The sequence below is a fragment of the Salvelinus sp. IW2-2015 genome, linkage group LG4q.1:29 (assembly GCF_002910315.2).
Source record: "Salvelinus sp. IW2-2015 linkage group LG4q.1:29, ASM291031v2, whole genome shotgun sequence".
Taxonomy (NCBI): Eukaryota; Metazoa; Chordata; class Actinopteri; order Salmoniformes; family Salmonidae; genus Salvelinus; species Salvelinus sp. IW2-2015.
This window is the reverse complement of record NC_036842.1, coordinates 26223317-26242997: the sequence shown is the minus strand read 5'-3', so window position 1 is coordinate 26242997 and position 19681 is coordinate 26223317. Positions and strand designations below refer to the sequence as shown.

Here is a 19681-nt window from a genome sequence, read left to right as displayed (position 1 = left end):
TCCTAGAAAGGCCAAAACCTAGGAAGAAACCTAGAGAGGAACCAGGCTATGAGGGGTGGCCAGTCCTCTTCGGCTGTGCCGGGTGGAGATTATAACAGAACTATGCCAAGATGTTCAAAAATGTGAATCCCAGTGGAGAGAGGGGAACCGGCCTGGCAGAGACAGCAAGGGCGGTTCGTTGCTCCAGAGCCTTTCCGTTCACCTTCACACTCCTGGGCCAGGCTACACTCAATCATATGACCTACTGAAGAGATAAGTCTTCAGTAAAGACTTAAAGGTTGAGACCGAGTCTGCGTCTCTCACATGGGTAGGCAGACTGTTCCATAAAAATGGAGATCTATAGGAGAAAGCCCTGCCTCCCGCTGTTTGCTTAGAAATTCTAGGGACAATTAGGAGGCCTGCGTCTTGTGACCGTAGCGTACGTATTGGTCCACTATAACATCACCCAAACAACGAGTCCTACAATTACTGGGTGGGGAGATGGCTAACTCATGACATTGCAAGACAGTGGAAGGAAGGAATTTGAGAGGCAGATAGGGTGGGAATGGAAAAGGAGCGCTGGAATTGCCATCACAGGTGTACTACCGACTGAGCCATGGGCCTGCTATAACATTATTTCCACTGAAACCAGAGAGCAGCAAAATAGATGCTCTGGAATGGTCTTTCTGCAAAGAGCTGACAGAGTCTATAGTGAGCTGACATGGGTTGGCTCATCTCTACAAATCTGGCGTGCCACCTTTCCACTCTGCGTGAACCCTCGTTCCCTTGCCGTTTGAGCTGTCAACTTTGCAGAGTCTACTGTGATACGTATCACTGATGGGATATGCAGAAAATGTATATGTTTTCCTTTCAATTATTTTAAAACCTGAAAGGAGTTGACAGCCACAATAATATTGATTGATCAGTCAGGCTTCTTTTGCCTCATTTGGGGGCTTGTTATATTACATACAACATGAAACTGTCTTAGATCAGGCATGTCGTGAAAGCATGTGGGCTGTAACATAACCTGTAGTCAAGTAGTGTTTATTATGTTCAAATGGAAATCAGTGGGGGAGAGTAACTCTCTGTGTCAACTGCTGAATTTGCAGTCTATTGTGAACTAGGAAATAGGGCTGGGTATGATCAATCCTACTAGACCTGTGGTTTGGCATACCTTCAATGGATCAACCAGGGTCTTGCTACAGTAGTGTCTCCCCTCACACCCACCCAACCTTTGGAAACCCTAAACTCAGTCATCCCTCACTGTTTTCCCACGCTGAGGGAGAAGAACAGTTTGACGTTTCTTCCAATCCGTCTTCCACAAATTACAGGACTAGTGTCCAGCATATGAAGTCATCAGAGTGATATGCAGTGGCCGGTGGGAATATCGACTATTGGCTGAATCCTAACATGAGATATGTACAAGTAATTCAAACTGTTGCTCCAAATGCACCAATCATATCCAACATGACAGCTGGTGCAGAGACCAGCAACAAATGATCAGAGGATCTCCACTTCTTGCAGGCTTTGGCCATCTTCCTAAGGCATTATTAATGCAAGTTCCGTTTACATATTCATTTCTCAAGCTAGGATCTGGCCCTATGTGTGTGGGTATGCATACTCAGTTTAATGCATGAAACAGCTGGTAAGACCAACATGTACAGTGTGGAGTTAAATAAATCCTATGGAACACAATTTTCCATCCAAACTGCTTATTGACACTAGAATTATTGTGGTGTCAGAGGAACTGGGGTAAAATACCCAGGAAGAGTCTTTACCGAGTGCTGTGACAGGTCACTCAAAGAGAAAAACAGGGATGGGATTTACGATCCCACGTCTCTGTGTCCATATACATAATGACAGTGGATAGTGTCAATATATTGTTTGTAGATCAAAAGTCCTCCCTCATTACCATTTGCTGTCAACATGCCCGGTACATACCGATAGGATCTTCATTTGAGCATTTCCTCACAGCAGGCAAATAATCCTGCAGCAACAGGAAATGTCAATTATTGTGTGGATTACAATTAATTTACATTTTTGTAGGGGTTGATTCATAAATCAAGTCTGACATTTTTAAGTGGAAATTACAAACTTTAGAAGCCTTTGTAGACTTTGAATACGCTACATGTTTGCATTTCCTGCAACAACAGGGTGATACAGTAAAAATCCTACATCTGTATTCATTTTTGATGAGTACAGAGGTGCAACATGAAACTAGAAATAGTCAGGGTGTCATGCCTGCTTTCCCTCTCTGGAGCTCGAGGGCGCCAGGCTGCACACCTGTCACCGTCATTACGCGCAGAAGCTCTCATTGGACTCACCTGGACTCCTTCCCTTTGTTGATTGCCTTCCCTATTTCTGTCTGCTTCCCCGTGTGTTCCCTGTGTCTGCATTAATGTTATGTGTTTATGTCCAGACGCTGTCCTGTCCTGTTCCATGTCCGTTGCTCAGTAAATGTTCACTCCCTGTACTTGCTTCTCGTCTCCAGCGTCAACCCTTACACAGGGTCTTTGGCTCCGAGGGGGAAGTTATTTCAGGTCTCAGGGTGCATATGTTAATCTCTAAAAGCTGTTGGGGGGTGGGGGTCATCTACTATGCTAACATATGTAATTATTTTAATTCATTTTGCTATTTGATTTCGAATTTTAGGACCCCTTTTTATCATGACACAAGGCGAGACCCATATGCAGACACAGGAGGCAGATGTTTGGAGTCTTACAATGTTTATTAATCCAAAAGGAGTAGGCAAGAGAATAGTCGTGGACAGGCAAAAGGTCAAAACCAGATCAGAGTCCAGGAGGTATAGAGTGGCATCAGGGCAGGTACAGTGGCAGCCAGGCAGGTACAGAGTCCAGAAATAGGCAAGGGTCAAAACTGGGAGGACTAGAAAAAGGAGAATAGCAAAAAGCAGGAGAACGGGAAAACGCTGGTTGAGTTGGAAAAACATACAAGACGAACTGGCACAGAGAGACAGGAAACACAGGGCTAAATACACTGGGGAAAATCAGCAACACCTGCAGGGTGACAATCACAAGGACAGGTGAAACAGATCAGGGCGTGACACTTTCTGTACCCCAAAAAGATATACCTATACCAAAAAATTAATCATAAGAAATAAGGTGTCTGTCCTATATCTATATAAGAAAGCTCAGGAAATATATATATTTTTGGACACATATTTAACCCCTTATTTTTGTTAGCACAAAACTACCTACATACTTCCATTCATTTGTTTGGGTTACCTTGAGATGAGTCCCACGACAGAGCAAAACGAAGAACACCATCATGTTTGTGAGAGTCTCCCCTGGTTTGTAGTGGTTTGTAGGCCAAACCGTTCGTACGCTACAGACATTTTTGTGCGAAGACCAATTTTGGGATGTCTCGGTCTGACAAACACTGCAGAAGCTTGGCCATAGGCGGATACAGTGGATTGAGACATAGGCGTATACAGTGGATTGAGACATAGGCGGATACAGTGGATTGAGACGCAGCCCATGCAAAAATCTCTAGCTTAAACTGAAGGATTTTGATGGGGATTTTTTTATTATGTTACTTAGATTGATGCACGGGTGTATCAATAAACTATTTTTAAAACATACATATCTTAAAGGTCCAATGCAGCCGTTTTTATCTCAATATCAAATGATTTCTGGGTAACAATTAAGAACCTTACTGAGATTGTTTTCAATTAAAATGGTCAAAAAGTAACTAAAAAGGCAATTTCTCAAACAAGAATTTTGCTAGGACTGTCTGGGAGTTGCCTGAGTGGGGAGGGGAAAACTGAAAACTAGCTGTTATTGGCAAAGAGGTTTAGACTCAATCTTAGTGGTGTCGTGTCTTTGGCTATGCCGGATTAATTGCTATGACATACTATTCTATAAAATAATTTCTCCGTAATTAATATTACCTGATTGAACTAATCATGTAAATGTAATTAACTAGAGAGGGACACCACGAAATAATATTTATAGAGCTGTTATCTTCCGAATAAACTCTTAAAGATTTAGTAATATTTTACATCCATAGCAGTCAACATTAATCGTCATCTTATTCAGTCTCATCTGAAAGTTGTAAATCCTTGGTTATCTGCAAGAATCCTGGCTAACAAGTTGAATCAGCAATACAAAATTGGGTTTAATTATTTATTTACTAAATACCTAACTAATCACACAGAATCACACATACACAATTAAATCATAACTTGATTACAAATTGCCGTCATAAAGGAAAACGTCCCTAGCGGGCGGAATAGATATGACAGCTTGTTACACAAAGGAAAGGGGCTGGGTTTTAGTGAAAGAGCGGAGACTGGAACAGAGGCGAAGCTGTGCTATCGTAAATACAGTATCTTATGCATTCTAAATTACCGCCCATTTGGAAAAGGAAAATGCAATAAATATTTACTCTGAGCTGCGCTTCAGTAGGTTGGTGGTAGATGGAAGACCGTGTTGCCAAACCGAGTCCTCTGTCCTTTGAAGAATGTCTCTGGTGGTCACTGGATACGCTGTCTCTTATACACATCTAGATGTGTATAAGAGACAGGAGCTGCGCTTCAGTAGGTTGGTGGTAGATGGAAGACCGTGTTGCCAAACCGAGTCCTCTGTCCTTTGAAGAATGTCTCTGGTGGTCACTGGATACGTCGTAGTAACGTCGTTGTGTAGTAGACGGGATACTCTGACTGTCCTTCCTAACCTGCGTTTGTAGCTGCTGTTGCCAACAACGTCTAGGAGGTATCACTTCTATAGTGAATACGAGTTCAAAGTTCATACCATTCACAACCAAAGTTCATGCTGATGTTGGCTTAGTTCTGTAGTTATTATCTGAACCATTCTGACATGGGATCGTCACCCTCATCTCCTCGGAACAGAAGGTTATATTTTTGTCAATGGCTTTATATAGTGGAGGGAGAGGGGTGTGCATGAAAAGTTTGTAACCCATGTCTCTTCACAAGGGCGGGCCCCTGGTTGAGCAGAGGCCCAAACTTATGAAAACCCAAATCTCTCATTTGGAAGCTAAAATTACATTTAATCTCTTCACAAATAATTTCATATCCAAACATTTGAATTAAACAACAATTCCATGTGAATCCGATACCTCTGATGTTTAGACTTTCCACAGTAGAGTTTATGTCATTCTATCATTGATGAGAATGTGTCAGAGGGCAATCGAACTGACATAATATACCTTAAGTACCACCGCATATGTTCAGTTGGTCGGATTACCAGAATATAGTTCATTTCCCCCCACCTTCTGATGTTCCCAGAATTCCCAAGGGATTTTCAAATGTCACAAGTATGGTAGGGAGAGGGAAAAAGGGGGAAAGAGGTATTTATGACTGTCATAAACCTACCCCCAGGCCAACGTCATGACAGTGGTCTATTAACTAATTTACCGCATGGTAGTGCTGAGCGATTAGTGCTTTTTGACGTCGGTTTGGTTCGATTATTGAAAAATAATCACGGTTTTCGATTTCGGCTATGATACATTTTTTTTTACATTAAATGCGCTATGCATTATGTGTATTGAATGCTGTAACACATAATAAAACAATTAATAAAAGCCCCATGATGGTAGTGACTGCCCATTACTGCTTATCACTTATTAACCATAGTTTATTCACATGATTTTACTTTTATAAAATATTACATTTGGCAGAGTTGCAAAGAAAAAGCCATATCTCAGACTGGCCAATAAAAAATTAAGATGGGCAAAAGAACACAGACACTGGACAGAGGAACTCTGCCTAGAAGGCCAACATCACAGAGTCGCCTCTTCACTGTTGACGTTGAGACTAGTGTTTTGCGGGTACTATTTAATGAAGCAGCCAGTTGAGGACTTGTGAGGCATCTGTTTCTCAAACTAGACACTCTAATGTACTTGTCCTCTTGCTCAGTTGTGCACCGGGGCCTCCCACTCCTCCTTCTATTCACTCCTCTTTCTATTCTGGTTAGAGCCAGTTTGCGCTGTTCTGTGAAGGGAGTAGTACACAGCGTTGTACGAGATCTTCAGTTTCTTGGCAATTCCTCGCATGGAATAGCCTTAATTTCTCTGAACAAGAATAGACTGACGAGTTTCAGAAGAAAGTTCTTTGTTTCTGGCCAATTTGAGCCTGTAATCGAACCCACAAATGCTGATGCTCCAGATACTCAACTAGTCTATAGAAGGCCAGTTTTATTGCTTTTTTAAGCAGAACAACAGTTTCCAGCTGTGCTAACATAATTGCAAAATGGTCAATTAGCCTTTTAAAATGATAAACTTGGATTAGCTAACACAACGTGCCATTGGAACACAGGAGTGATGGTTGCTGATAATGGGCCTCTGTACGCCTATGTAGATTTTCCATAAAAAAAATATGTTGTTTCCAGCTACAATAGTCATTTACAACATTTAACAATGTCTACACTGTATTTCTGATCAATTTGGACATTTCTAGGTGACCCCAAACTTTTGAACGGTAGTGTATATACAATTGTTGAACCAAGGAAATGGTGTGTCATGGAAATTCTACACATGGGACACTTGAAGTCAATCTTAAATGAATCATTGTTTATTGTCAGCAAGCTGGAGAGGTCACAGTCAAACTTAGATGCATAAAGTACCGGTCTGAAGTGATCTCCACCAGGGCAGTCCCGTTAGTTCTCTTATGTACTGCTTACACAGACAAGTTATAATTAACTTAATTCATCATTAACGTTTGGTTCATGAATGTAACCGACTAATATTTCATGAGGCTTCTTCTCTCCAAGCTGAGAACTTGAAACTGAGATATCCATTTCATTCTCAAAACAAGGTTCTGGGTGTACTGCCAAATTGCAGATATCAATCAGTCACTTGCATGAACACAGAAATTGGTTATTAGAAAAGCACAAACATAGAACACGGAAATTGGTTATTAGAAAAGCACAAACATAAAATGTAATTAATTAATTACCAGCTAAAATTACTGTCAGTTCTGTAGTTAGCTTGATCTCAGTCGTTTAACATGCAGCTGACACTTCACAAGTCTCCAAAGATGTCCAGTGATGCAAAAGTAATCTGCGTATATTAGGGTTTAGGTAGCGGGAGAAAAAGTTGCCAACTTTCAACGGCTCACTGTCAAATCAAATCAAACCAAATTTTATTTGTCACATGCGCCGAATACAACAGGTGTAGCCTTACAAGCCTTACAAGCATTTAACTGAAATTGCAGTTTTAAGAAAATACCCCCCAAAAGTAACAACAATTAAAGAGCAGCAGTAAATAACAATAGCGGGGCTATATACAGGGGGTGCCAGTACAGAGTCAATGTCAATGTGCGGGTGCAACGGTTTCGAGATAATTGAGGTGATATGTACATGTAGGTAGAGTTATTAAAGTGACTATGCATAGATAATAACAGAGAGTAGCAGCAGCNGGGGGGGGATACAAATAGTCTGAGTAGCCATTTGATTAGCTACAGCCCCGTTGATGAGAATGAGGGCGTGCTCGGTCCTCATTTTCTTGTTATCCACAATCATCTCCTTTGTCTTGATCACGTTGAGGGAGAGGTTGTTGTCCTTGCACCACACGTTCAGGTCTCTGACCTCCTCCCTATAGGTTGTCTCATCGTTGTTGGCGATCAGGCCTACCACTGTTGTGTCATCAGCAAGCTTAATGATGGTGTTGGAGTCGTGCCTGGCCGTGCAGTCATGAGGGAACAGGGAGTACAGGAGGGGGCTGAGCACGCGGGGGCCCCCGTGTTGAGGGGCCCCCGTGTTGAGGATCAGCATGGCGGGTGTGTTGTTACCTCCCCTTACCACCTGGGCGCGGCCCGTCAGAAGGTCCAGGATCCAGTTGCAGAGGGAGGTGTTTAGTCACAGGGTCCTTTGCTTAGTGATGAGCTTTGAGGGCACTATGGTGTTGAACGCTGAGCTGTAGTCAATGAATAGCATTAACACATTTTATCCAGGTGTGAAAGGGCAGTGTGGAGTGCAATAAAGATTGCATCATCTGTGGATCTGTTGGTGCGGTATGCAAATTGTAGTGGGTCTAGGGTTTCTGGGATAATAGTGTTGATGTGAGCCATGACCAGCCTTTCAAAGCATTTCATGGCTACAGACGTGAGAGCTACGGGTCGGTAGTCAGTGGTCGCTTTCCTCAGCGGGAAAAGACACTAAAGGGTTAGGTGTCAATCACTCACAACTTATATAGACAGTGTTCACCCTGTGAGATTAGGTAAATAAAGAGAGGGAGAAAATACTTTAATCTTTTCTCATTTACATCTGAGTGAAACCCATTGATTAGAGGGGGTAATGACATACACACCGGATGCCTTTACACATCAAACTTCATCCCTCTGGAATGTTATGGCCTTTAGTGTCCGAATTTATCATTGTCAGTTTTACTGGTGCTGTTATCTAGGGTATAATAGACAGAATGCAGTTGGAATGTGCAGGTGTTCAAGTGTAACTACCTCCATTAGTCTGGACAAAAATGTTATGTTGACTTTGTTTGTTGATCTATTTTTACCGTCTTGTAGTTCACGGAGTGCACAGGTTATTGTCTGCCTTTACAAGTTTTACAGTCATGGACGTCTCCCCAGAGTGACCCTTTGAAAATGTAGTTATCCATGTGCGTTATTGAGGCTATCTTTGACTTAATGTTTTTTGTTTACCTTCCAGGGCCCCTACACTGTTTTCCAGATTTGGCCAGTCTTTGTCCTGATATTCCTAAAGCTGAGTCCAGTTAAGAGAGCCAAACATGAGTACTAAAAGCATTCTAGGCTGCCTCTTCCTGACTCTCCTTTTCAGCCTCTGCCAATCTGGGCTGGTGAGAAAAATACTTAGGCATAAACGGGCGACTCTGACAGCCCCGGGCGGAGACAACATAACCCTCCCCAGTGCTGACCAGCCAGTGATCTTCAACCATGTCTACAACATCAACGTCCCCGCTAGCTCCTTGTGCTCAGTGGACCTGGATGCTCCAGGAAGTACCAGCCTTGAGCCCCAGGACGCAGTTCCGCCATCAGGCCTCCACACCACTGAACATACCATGGATGGGCAGAACCAGATTGTTTTCACCCACCGCATTAACATTCCTCAGCAGGCGTGTGCATGCACCGAAGGGTTCCCGGATTTGAAGGACCTCCTGAGCAGGTTGGAGATGCTGGAGGGAGAGCTGTCCACGCTGAGAGATCAGTGCACTACTGGAGAATCTGGCTTCTGCAGCGCTCAGCCAGTCACAGGTACAGTACTGTATTCATGTCATCCCAAATCACCTCCAGCTTCTGATTGGCTCATTCAACCCCTATCCTCTCCCCTGGTCGTTACTGTAAATTATCGTGTGCTCTCACTCAACTTAGCTGGTAAATAAATGGTTAGAAAACACAACACAACAGTTAGGATACTGCAAATCATATAATTGGGACAAGTTTAGGGTGTTTTGAAGGGCAAAGGGTTGAGAAATCCTATTATATTATAGCATGCTTAGGATGACTGTCACCTCATCACCTCCCCTTCCTTCAGAGGTACATCTGTTTTACTCAACCTCTGGGAAGCTTCACTGGAATTGAATGTGGGGTTGGGCTTAGCAGTGCTTTCTCTTTTACAGGGAAAAATGCTCTTGAAAATGGAATGAACATCGAAGCATGGACTTACTCCGTGCTGATTAGAAGATTGTTATTCAGGACATAATTGGGTTTTCGAATGTCTCTGGTCTATGATGATAATACTTGATTACAATATTTCTAAATGACATTTGTTAGAGATGTGGATTGGGGGGTGAGGGGAAAGATTATGATTCACTTAACTCTGCTCCTTTAGGTGAGGTGGGGACCAAGCCTTACTGCAATGGCCGTGGCAACTACAGTGCAGACACCTGTGGCTGTATTTGCAAGCCTGGCTGGAAGGGACCCAACTGCACTGAGTCTGAATGCCCCAATGACTGCCAGGACCAAGGTCGATGCGTAGACGGGAAATGCATCTGCTTCGAGGGCTTTGGAGGGAACGACTGTTTGCTTGAGGTTTGCAAAGTGGACTGTGGTGAGAACGGACAATGCATTGGCGGGGTCTGCATCTGTGCCGAGGGTTTCACTGGAGAGGACTGTTCTCAGACRGACTGCCTGAACAACTGCCTAGGCCGTGGAAAGTGTGTTGATGAGGAGTGTGTGTGTGAAGAGCCCTGGACGGGTTCTGACTGCTCGGAACTCATCTGCCCCAACGACTGCTATGACCGTGGACGCTGCGTCAATGGAACCTGCTACTGCGAAGAAGGTTTCACCGGGGAGGACTGTGGGGAGACAACCTGCCCCAGCGACTGCATGAGTCATGGTTTCTGTGTGGACGGCCAGTGTGTCTGCAGCTCTGGCTACACCGGAGAGGACTGCTCCAAGCTCACCTGCCCCGGTGATTGCAACAATAGAGGTACCTGCTTCAATGGCATGTGTATCTGCGATGCTGGCTACCAAGGAGAAGACTGTAGCCAGCTGGCTTGCCCCAACAACTGCCACAACAGGGGGCAGTGTGTCAATGGGCAGTGCCACTGCGACGTAGGCTACCAGGGAGAGGACTGCTCTGAGCTCTCCTGCCCCAATAACTGCCTCAACCGGGGCCGCTGTGTCAACGGAATGTGTGTATGCGATGAAGGCTTTGGTGGAGAGGACTGCAGTATTAAGACCTGCCCCTCGGACTGCTACGGCCGTGGAGACTGTGTGGACGGCCAGTGTGTCTGCTATGCTGGCTTCACTGGTGAGGACTGCAGCGAGCTGAGCTGCCCCAACAACTGCCTGAACCGCGGACGCTGCGTTGACGGGCAGTGCGTCTGCGATGAGGGCTTCACAGGGGAAGACTGCAGTGAGAAGCGCTGTCCCAATGACTGCCTGGGCCAGGGATACTGTGTGGATGGAAAATGTGCCTGCCAGGACAGCTATGCGGGTGACGACTGCTCTGGACTCACCTGCCCTGATAACTGCAACAACAGGGGGCGCTGTGTTAATGGGAAGTGCATTTGTGAGGAGGGATACGTGGGAGACAACTGCGGAGATCTGAGCTGCCTCAACAACTGCCAGGACAAAGGCCGCTGTGTGAATGGACAATGTCTCTGTGATGAGGGATACATCGGAGAAGACTGCTCAGAAGGTAAGAACAGTTTCATTCATCTGACCCACTGATTGAGAGAAAAAAAACGGAATAATTGGGTTTAGTTCATTTGTTAACTTTGCATGCTTGATATTTCCATGTGCTGGTTGAATGCCACATTAAATCCAATTACTTATTTTTCCGTTAGGTTTTATACTCAAAACTTAATAAAATCCCCATATACCATTTGAATTAATTTCAAAGGGCTTTTGCGAAAAGGATTAAAACTTCCATCTATGATTTCCTTTGATGCCAAAAGCTGTGCATTTCAGTTGTCTGTACTTCTGTCTCAAAGATCTTTGGCGGTCCAAACCACTACCAGATGTGAGTCTGGGGAAAGCATTAGCTTTGTGTAGAGGATTGTTAGTGGCTGAGTGGGTTTGGATAAAAGTATCTGCTAAATGGCATATATACAGTATATTATATATTATTATATTGAGGGCATGGGAAACTTAGTGTCTGAGACAGTAAAAAACTGAGACAAAAATATAACTATTTTCTATCCCTCTATTTTCTTTCTTTCTCGTTCTCTTTAGTTTCCCCTCCAAAGGACCTGACTGTAACAGAGGTCACCACTGAGACAGTGGACCTGACCTGGAATAATGAGATGCTGGTGACAGAGTATCTGATCACTTATGTGCCAAATGGTCCTGGGGGTCTGTATCAGGAGTTCACAGTGGGCGGAGACAAGACTGCTGCCACTGTCAGCGAGCTGGAGCCTGGCATCGAGTACCTGATCAACGTCTATGCCATCCTCAGCAACAAGAAGAGCATCCCAATCAGCGCCAGGGTGGCCACATGTAGGTCATGCCCGTTTAACGAGGCTTGCGTAATAAGACATCTTGCCTAAGATCTGAAAACTTGGGTCTCTGAGCAGTCTGGGTTCATGGGAATGTGACCCACTTTAGAAAAAAAGTGTAAAAAAACATTTGCATATTAACTGTAATCAGAATGCTATTCAGTCCAGTGGAGAAAATTTCACAGCACAATGTTTCATTTTTAAGAATAGGTGATTCCAACACAACCACTAGATTTGACTGATGCTTTACAAGTTTTGAAACCACACACTGTTTCGATGCACAATATTTTGTCATCAGGCATAACATATTATTGTCATCAGGCATAACATATTATTGTCATGAGGCATAACATATTATTGTCATCAGGCATAACATATTATTGTCATSMGGCATAACATATTATTGTCATSAGGCATAMCATATTATTGTCATGAGGYATAACATATTATTGTCATGAGGCATAACATATTATTGTCATGAGGCATAACATAKTATTGTCATGAGGCATAACATAKTATTGTCATGAGGCATAACATATTATTGTCATRAGGYATAACATATTATTGTCATGAGGCATTACATATTATTGTCTCTCGCTCTGTCCTGCCAGATCTGCCAGAACCAGAAGGCTTGAAGTTTAAATCGGTGAGGGAGACCTCAATAGAGGTGCTGTGGGATCAGCTGGACATTCCTTTTGATGCCTGGGAGCTCTACATCCGCAACACGGTCAGTCTGTCTGTCTCTCTTTGCAATCTATCCATCTCTCTGCAAGTGATGTCTGCTGGGTCTTGCCTAGAATTCAAGTAAACAGCACGGACAAGATGACAGATTTACACAAGCTGGCTTTGCTCTTTTAGTGAGGAGATCTTGAAGTCCTTGGCTATTTATCATGTCCAGTGAAGTAGCAATAACTATCAGGGTTGGGGTCAGTTCAGTTTTCAATTCAGACAACTCAAAATAACAAGGTTAAAAATTAAACATGCACAATAAACCACAAATTGCTGTTACACTATTGAAGCGTGCTGTACTTTACACTTTAAAGAATGACGCTGATGTGAACCGGTACGTGGAAAATAACTGTGCATTGCCTCAGATCACAAATCTGGGGGCTTATTGTTACTGGCACGTTTTCTGCTCAGCTGCTAATGGCAAAGGTCTGGGCAGCCATAACCCATAATACCCTTCATATTGTTAAGTTTGTTCCCAAGTTGATTCTCACAAAGGGCTGCATCCTCGTTATAACACTCCTCAAGGAGGTCTCCAGCAGCCAGGTCATGCTCAGCAGTGTTTATTGCTAATCCCATTCTCCTCAGCGTTTGGGCTTTATTGCCTCATACATAAAATGTAAGGACCTGTAATCCATGATCAGCACTTCATCCCTATTACTATGGGCCAAATGGGCTTTGTTTGCAGCATTCTTATCTGAGGTAATCAAATACCTGCTAAAATAACCATGGACAATTTTAATATTGTAGCAATTGTTATTGTTTAACTCAACATTAACTGTGTGAAATATTTATTTTGTTGATTCAAAGGACAAATTGACGTGGCTTACCTCAGTTAGCCTGTTGGATATGTAAGTAGGCTATGTAGCATGTATGAATCCAGAAATGGTATATTAAAAACAGTATGTATTTGTCCTTTCAGAAAGAGGAGAGTGGGAAGACCCTGACCACCCTTCCATCCTCCCAGACCTTGTATGAGCAGTCCGGGCTTGGTCCTGGTCAGGAGTACGAGGTTTCAGTGGGCGTCATCAAGAACAATACCAGGGGACCTCAGTCTACTAAAATCATCACTACCAGTAAGCTTATGTAATGTTTTTTCCCCCTAGTCAAATGCAGATCTGTATGTGCGAACTGGGAAGCCAACTCTTCTGACATTGTCATGCCATGCATGAATTAATCTAAACCAGGCTTCTCCCACTCATCCTGGCGACCACCCACATCCCATGGGGTGGATAAGGAAAATGCTTACACCTCTCAAATCACACAAGCAGACAGAGGAACAACTGAACAGACCAATTTAACGGTCAATCATGGCATGAGGATTAGATGGAAAAAGTGGCTAAACCCCCATTGTCGTTTCACACAGTTCAATTTAACAGTATTTTTTGCAAAAGTGAACAATGCTGAATTTCAGCCCAGCCTGCATATTACAATAGAGAGTCTTTTTATCTTTCAAGGAGCCCTGCCATAAGCTTTTACTGCCAACTGTTAGTCCATACATTAAGGTCAAATGGGTTTCTAGCGTGAAGTATGCTACCTCCTCGTCTATGGAAAAGCCATTTCATTAAAAATTCCTTGTTGATGGAGCCTATAAATATCTTCTCCTTCTGAATTGTGCATAATGTATTTATACAAGCTTAAGTTCAGCACAGCTTTCAAGAATGAGGAATGACAGAAGTAGGTGATTTATACAGTGTGAACTTATGGCCTATTTCACCCGGTGAAGTCACCGGGTGAAACTTCTCCTGTGACAATAAACACAGGAACTTACCAGAGGTCCTGTCAGAACACAGATCAGTGAAATCACATACCAAACAGTCAGAGTAACCAAACTGTTAATTACATTTGTTATGCCATAATTATAATTATAACAATGCAGGTCTTAAAATGTAGTTAAAGTAAAACCAATATTCCTTGTGTCCTTGTGTCTGTAGCCCAAAGGGAGCACTTAAAACATGTATGTGATCATTGTCCATAACAAACAGCACATACTTTCACCCTTTTCATTTATTTTGATTTAATCCTTATTTTAGCAGGTAAGTTGACTGAGAACACATTCTCATTTACAGCAACGACCTGGGGAATAGTTACAGGGGAGAGGAGGGTGGGTGAATGAGCCTGCAATAGTCATCCTTAACATATTGTATTCCTCGTGTCCCTTTCCCCCAGGGATTGATGGGCCCAGGCAGGTAGAGGTGCGTGATGTGACAGACAGCTCAGGATTTGTCACCTGGTTCCATCCCGTGGCTCAGGTGGATGGTGTCACCGTGTCCTACGGCCCCAGCTCCGACCCCACAGAGAGGACCAGCGTGGACCTGTCCACCACAGACAAACAGTACAGCATTGACAGCCTCAGCCCGGACACTGAGTACCAGGTGTCCCTGGTCTCCAGGAGGGGAAACAGCACCAGCGATCCAGTCACTGAGATATTCACCACAGGTTGGGGCTTTATTTTATCCACTTCTGATAAGTGCACTCCTGATAAGTGCAAACTGTGTTTGAGCACACTACAATTTTACAGTCCCAATTCAATTCCATGTCCAGTCCATTTTTTAAAGTGTACCTGATAACATCATGCACGCTTGGATTTATCAAGAGTTCACTGTCAACAGTTTTATTATATTCCTTTCTTCTTCTTGCATTGTTACAGACCTGGACGCTCCCAAGGACCTGCAGCCACTGGGCCAGACAGACAACAGCGTCACACTGGAGTGGAGAAACAGCCGGGCAGACGTTGACAGCTACAGGGTGAAGTACAGCCCTATCTCTGGGGGTTCCCATGGCGAAGAGGTGTTCCCCCGTGGATCAGGAGACAACACTCAGGCAACTATCACTGGTGAGGGTCAACCATGACCAAATCCCAACATGCAATTATGTCAGTAGAAGCTATAAGGGCTTTTCCCAAGATAGGATTCGCTATGACTTTGTTACTCTTGATGTCAATTTAATCAGGTACTCAAATCCTTCTCTGTTCTGCTCGATTGCAGGACTGAAGCTAATCAGGTACTCAAATTCATCTCTGTTCTTCTCCATTACAGGATTGAAGCCGGGTACAGAGTACGGAATTGGTGTGACCGCCATGAAGAACGAGAGGGAGAGCCTGCCTGCCACCACAAACGCAGCAACCAGTGAGAGCATACGTTGACACGTTTTCATAGGATAGCCACTGTTCAACAGCAGTCCAAATATCCACCACCATAAGTGACCACAGACACTCTGCAGTCATAGATATATATATATATATAACTTTCAATGCAACAGATTATTAGGCAACAATATGAGTCAAACATAGGTGCTTTATGAGGTTCTGATGTTTCTAAGTGGTTTTGGAAACAATCTTCAAACCTCAGAACTATCATAGTTCTGAAATATGAAAGCACTATACTATCCATTGTTAAAACAGAAAAATGATGTTTGTACTTTCACTACCCTATGAATTTTACCAAAGGCTTGATCATCACTGATTGAAAGCTTTACCACTTTCCTCCACAGACCTTGATGGGCCCAAGGACTTGGAAGTGAGCGAGTCCACAGAGACCAGCATGACACTGGTGTGGAAGAGACCCCGAGCCAAGATCCCCGTCTACAGGCTGGTGTACATCTCCAAGGATGGCCGGAGGGAGGAGGTGGAGGTCCCTGGAACAGCCACCTCCTACAACCTAAACAACCTGACCCCTGGCATGATGTACACCATCACCCTGGTTGCTGAGAGGGGCTCAAAGAAGAGCACACCTGCCACCCTGTCCGCATCTACAGGTGAGGGTTGAAACAGAATCTTCACAACTGACTCCACCCTCGTATTGCAAGGCACAAATATGTGTGGTTGATCCGTTAAGAAAGTAGTTTCAGTTCTGCTCTCTGCAAAAACCAATTTTCAAGTATACAATACTATTTTGCCAATTTGAAGTCATAGATTTGGTTTCAGGTCTGGGTAAAAAACATAGTCTCTTGTGGGAATCATTCAGCAAGTGCTAAACGTATGGATCCTATTGTACTGCTAACAGTTTTGAATTGCATTATATAATCCTAAGAGATAAAGACATCTGTAACAGCTTTATCAATCCAAACATATTTCACAACACATACCATTACTCGACAGAAGAAGGTGGAATTACTAAGGGCAAGGGTCCGGTAGTTGTAGGCTGTAACTTACTTTATTAGTGGAACAAAAATAGACAACACTGAGGCCAACAGTAACAGTGCAGAAAGACACACAATCTCTAAATGTCTCCCTTATCTGAATTTGTGCCTTTGTGTTTCTCTTGTAGCCTCTTTCACGTTTTACATAGCCAACCCGGTCCCTGAGCTTACCACTCCCATAGGCTCGGAGGACAATATCATTAGTTTTGTGTCGTTAGACCCCTCTGACCCAGACCTACAGATCTCAGGGATGGGGCTTGAGCTCGAGGATAAGCTGGGAGAGCTGACTGTCTCAGTTGTAACGTCCGAAGGATTTGAACTTTCGTGGGAACCAAAGGCACATGTTGTCTATGATAGTTATATTTTAGAATGTAGAGACACTCTGGGATTATGGGATGTAAAAGAGGTCCATCTCCATGGAGATGCCAAAGGTTCTAGATTTCAAGGCCTGAGGGAATCCACAGAATATCGAGTAAAGCTTTACGGAGTAAGCAATAGCCAAAGATCCTCTCCGCTTGAAGCAGTCACAGTTACAGGTATATGCTTTACTTTTGGGCTGCATGCCTTCAGTACAATAGATATCCCTTTGTTGTTGAACGTTGCTCATTTTAACTCTACCTGGATAGCAAAGTCAGGATTTGAACAAAAGAGTTGAGAAATTCAAAAACCAAACCTTTCATGTTTTGCATGATGGTATTGTGATTTTCAACTGCAGTGGATCGGTATGCATGGCATGATATTAGAGGTTTGAGATAATACCTTCTTTACAAAATGGCCATTTAGCTTCATCCCATCCAGTCACTTCTTGCATGCTGAGGACGGCAGTCCTAAAACGGAAAGTGTTGCTTTCAAACTATGAAGAGGAATCCATGCCTTTTCTATTCCAGAGTAATTCAGATGAAGGACATTACTAAAATTGGTTATAGCAAATAGAGCAATGGATACTGGGACTGTAAATGCTGTCATTTGCAGGGCATAATTTGCGACTTTCTGTCAGCAACAATACTATCTATTGGTTGTTTAAAAACACCTTGTGGAACCCCCCCCCCCCCCCCCCAAGTAAGTTTGTTATCAGAGAAGTTGATACCTTCTAGCTGAAGAGATAATGCATTAAGAAAATCTGTGTATTCCTTGGAATGGCTATTCAGAGAGGTTACAATGTCTCCACTGTTTCCCTGCAGATCAGCATGACATCCAGAAAAGTCAATTAGACTACATTTGCACACCAATTTCCTCCTTCATTGGAGTTTTTAAAAGCAACCAATTTGCTCTCTGTATGTCTGTGCCAACAAACTCATCCACTTCACTGTCATTGCTTGCGATCCCATCCACATTGCATTTTCATCCTGAAATGTTTACAGTATTACTTGTAAAGTACAATGTTAAAATAGCATATTATGCATCTTGAAACAACAAGACATGAATCAAACTGTAAAGTGTTCGACCAGGGTTCTGTTCCAATATCCATGCTTGCATAGTACACTAGTGGTGACCTAATATGGATATTGAAACATAAACAAAGTTGTAGGATAACTGGCAGTGCATGGCTTCTTCATCCATTTGAAGTGTACTGGGTACTGTCACTACGGTGGACTATTCGGAACCTTCAAAAATTAATGGCCCTTGTTCAGGGGCCATTAATGCATGAGCTGCTCAGTGTAAATGTACGTCTCCGATGCATGTGGAAGTTTATGGTCCCTGACAACAAGAAAACCATGCACAGCACCATAGAGTGAAAATGGTGATGAGTGATGAATGCAGAATTATTCCTTCCAAACCTCAATGGGAGAAAGTTAGACAAAAGACAATATACCTTTTGTTACTGTAATCAATAATTATGCTTTTGTGGGTATTTATGTTAATCTTTTACTCCACCAGTTATTTCTTCTAACCAGATCTTCTTCCCACAGGTTAACCACTCTTTTTGTTTTTCTTCTGCTCCTTTAGAGGTTACAGGTTACACATTTAATCCTTTTGAATGTACTTTCATTTAGCACCCAGGTCTACCTCTACTGATGTAGTCGCTCTGAGTGTCAAAAGTGCTCAGACGACACAGTCTCCTGACACAGGAGCTGTTCATCCAACAGTCCTTCCTCTGGCTCCTCTGATCACAGAGGGGCCTACGTCTACATCTCTGTACCCCACGGGGGACATCCCCTCTGGGGCTGAACCTGAACCAGAGGGCTCCAGCCTGGAGACGCTAGGGGACCTCAATGTCACAGACGTGAGCCCCACTAGCGTGAGGCTAGCCTGGTCAGCCCCAGATGAAGCCTTTGATAGCTTTTTGGTGGAGGTGAATGCTCTGTCAGGGATGGCACAAGCTCATGTGACCACGGTACCAGGAAGTGCCAGGAAGACCCTTATAGAAGGCTTATCCCCTGGGACACGTTATGAGGTTTCGTTGTATGGGAAGGTGGAGGGGGAGCAGTCTCTGCCTCTTCATGCTTTTGCTAATACAGGTACATGGAGCAGTGATTCTTTGCCATAGACATCCATAACCATCGGTCACCTTTCTCTCCATCCCTCTCTCCATCCTATCCTTATTCATTTCATACATCCTCCCATTCATCCATCTGTCTTTGTATTCATGTGTTCTGTGTCATCATAACTGACTAAGAAAGTGCTGCTGAAACACATCACAGTTTAATCCCTGCAATACATTGTATAGTTGATGTGAAATATATGGAATATATAAAGCAGGGTTCCCTAACTTGCGGCCCGCGGGTGATTTTATTTGTTGTTGCATTAAATTTTTTATTGTTGGACATAAAAGACTGTAAAAACTGCAGCAAATCAACTCCAAGTGATTTCAATTTTGGAAATCTATTCCAAAGTATTCCCACGCATAATAAAGAGATACATGTGATCGTATACAAATGTAAGGTTTGAAATTTGTTTGGGCTTCTTGCACTCAATTTGCAGTATACAAATTATTTGTAAT

General features: G+C 43.3%; 1 protein-coding gene across 1 annotated transcript in view; it reads left to right on the top strand.

Annotated features, from left to right (window-relative positions):
* Nucleotides 1-19681, top strand: part of LOC111961729 (tenascin-like) — a 46624-nt gene that overhangs the window by 15550 nt on the left and 11393 nt on the right. Inside the window, exons 2-12 of the mRNA XM_023984217.2 lie at nucleotides 8622-9184; nucleotides 9762-11075; nucleotides 11612-11875; nucleotides 12486-12601; nucleotides 13523-13676; nucleotides 14770-15039; nucleotides 15251-15436; nucleotides 15639-15728; nucleotides 16093-16356; nucleotides 16869-17276; nucleotides 18735-19199. Coding sequence (XP_023839985.1) covers nucleotides 8701-9184; nucleotides 9762-11075; nucleotides 11612-11875; nucleotides 12486-12601; nucleotides 13523-13676; nucleotides 14770-15039; nucleotides 15251-15436; nucleotides 15639-15728; nucleotides 16093-16356; nucleotides 16869-17276; nucleotides 18735-19199 — 4015 coding nt within the window. The 5' untranslated portion in view covers nucleotides 8622-8700. The remainder of the gene's footprint in view (nucleotides 1-8621; nucleotides 9185-9761; nucleotides 11076-11611; nucleotides 11876-12485; nucleotides 12602-13522; nucleotides 13677-14769; nucleotides 15040-15250; nucleotides 15437-15638; nucleotides 15729-16092; nucleotides 16357-16868; nucleotides 17277-18734; nucleotides 19200-19681) is intronic.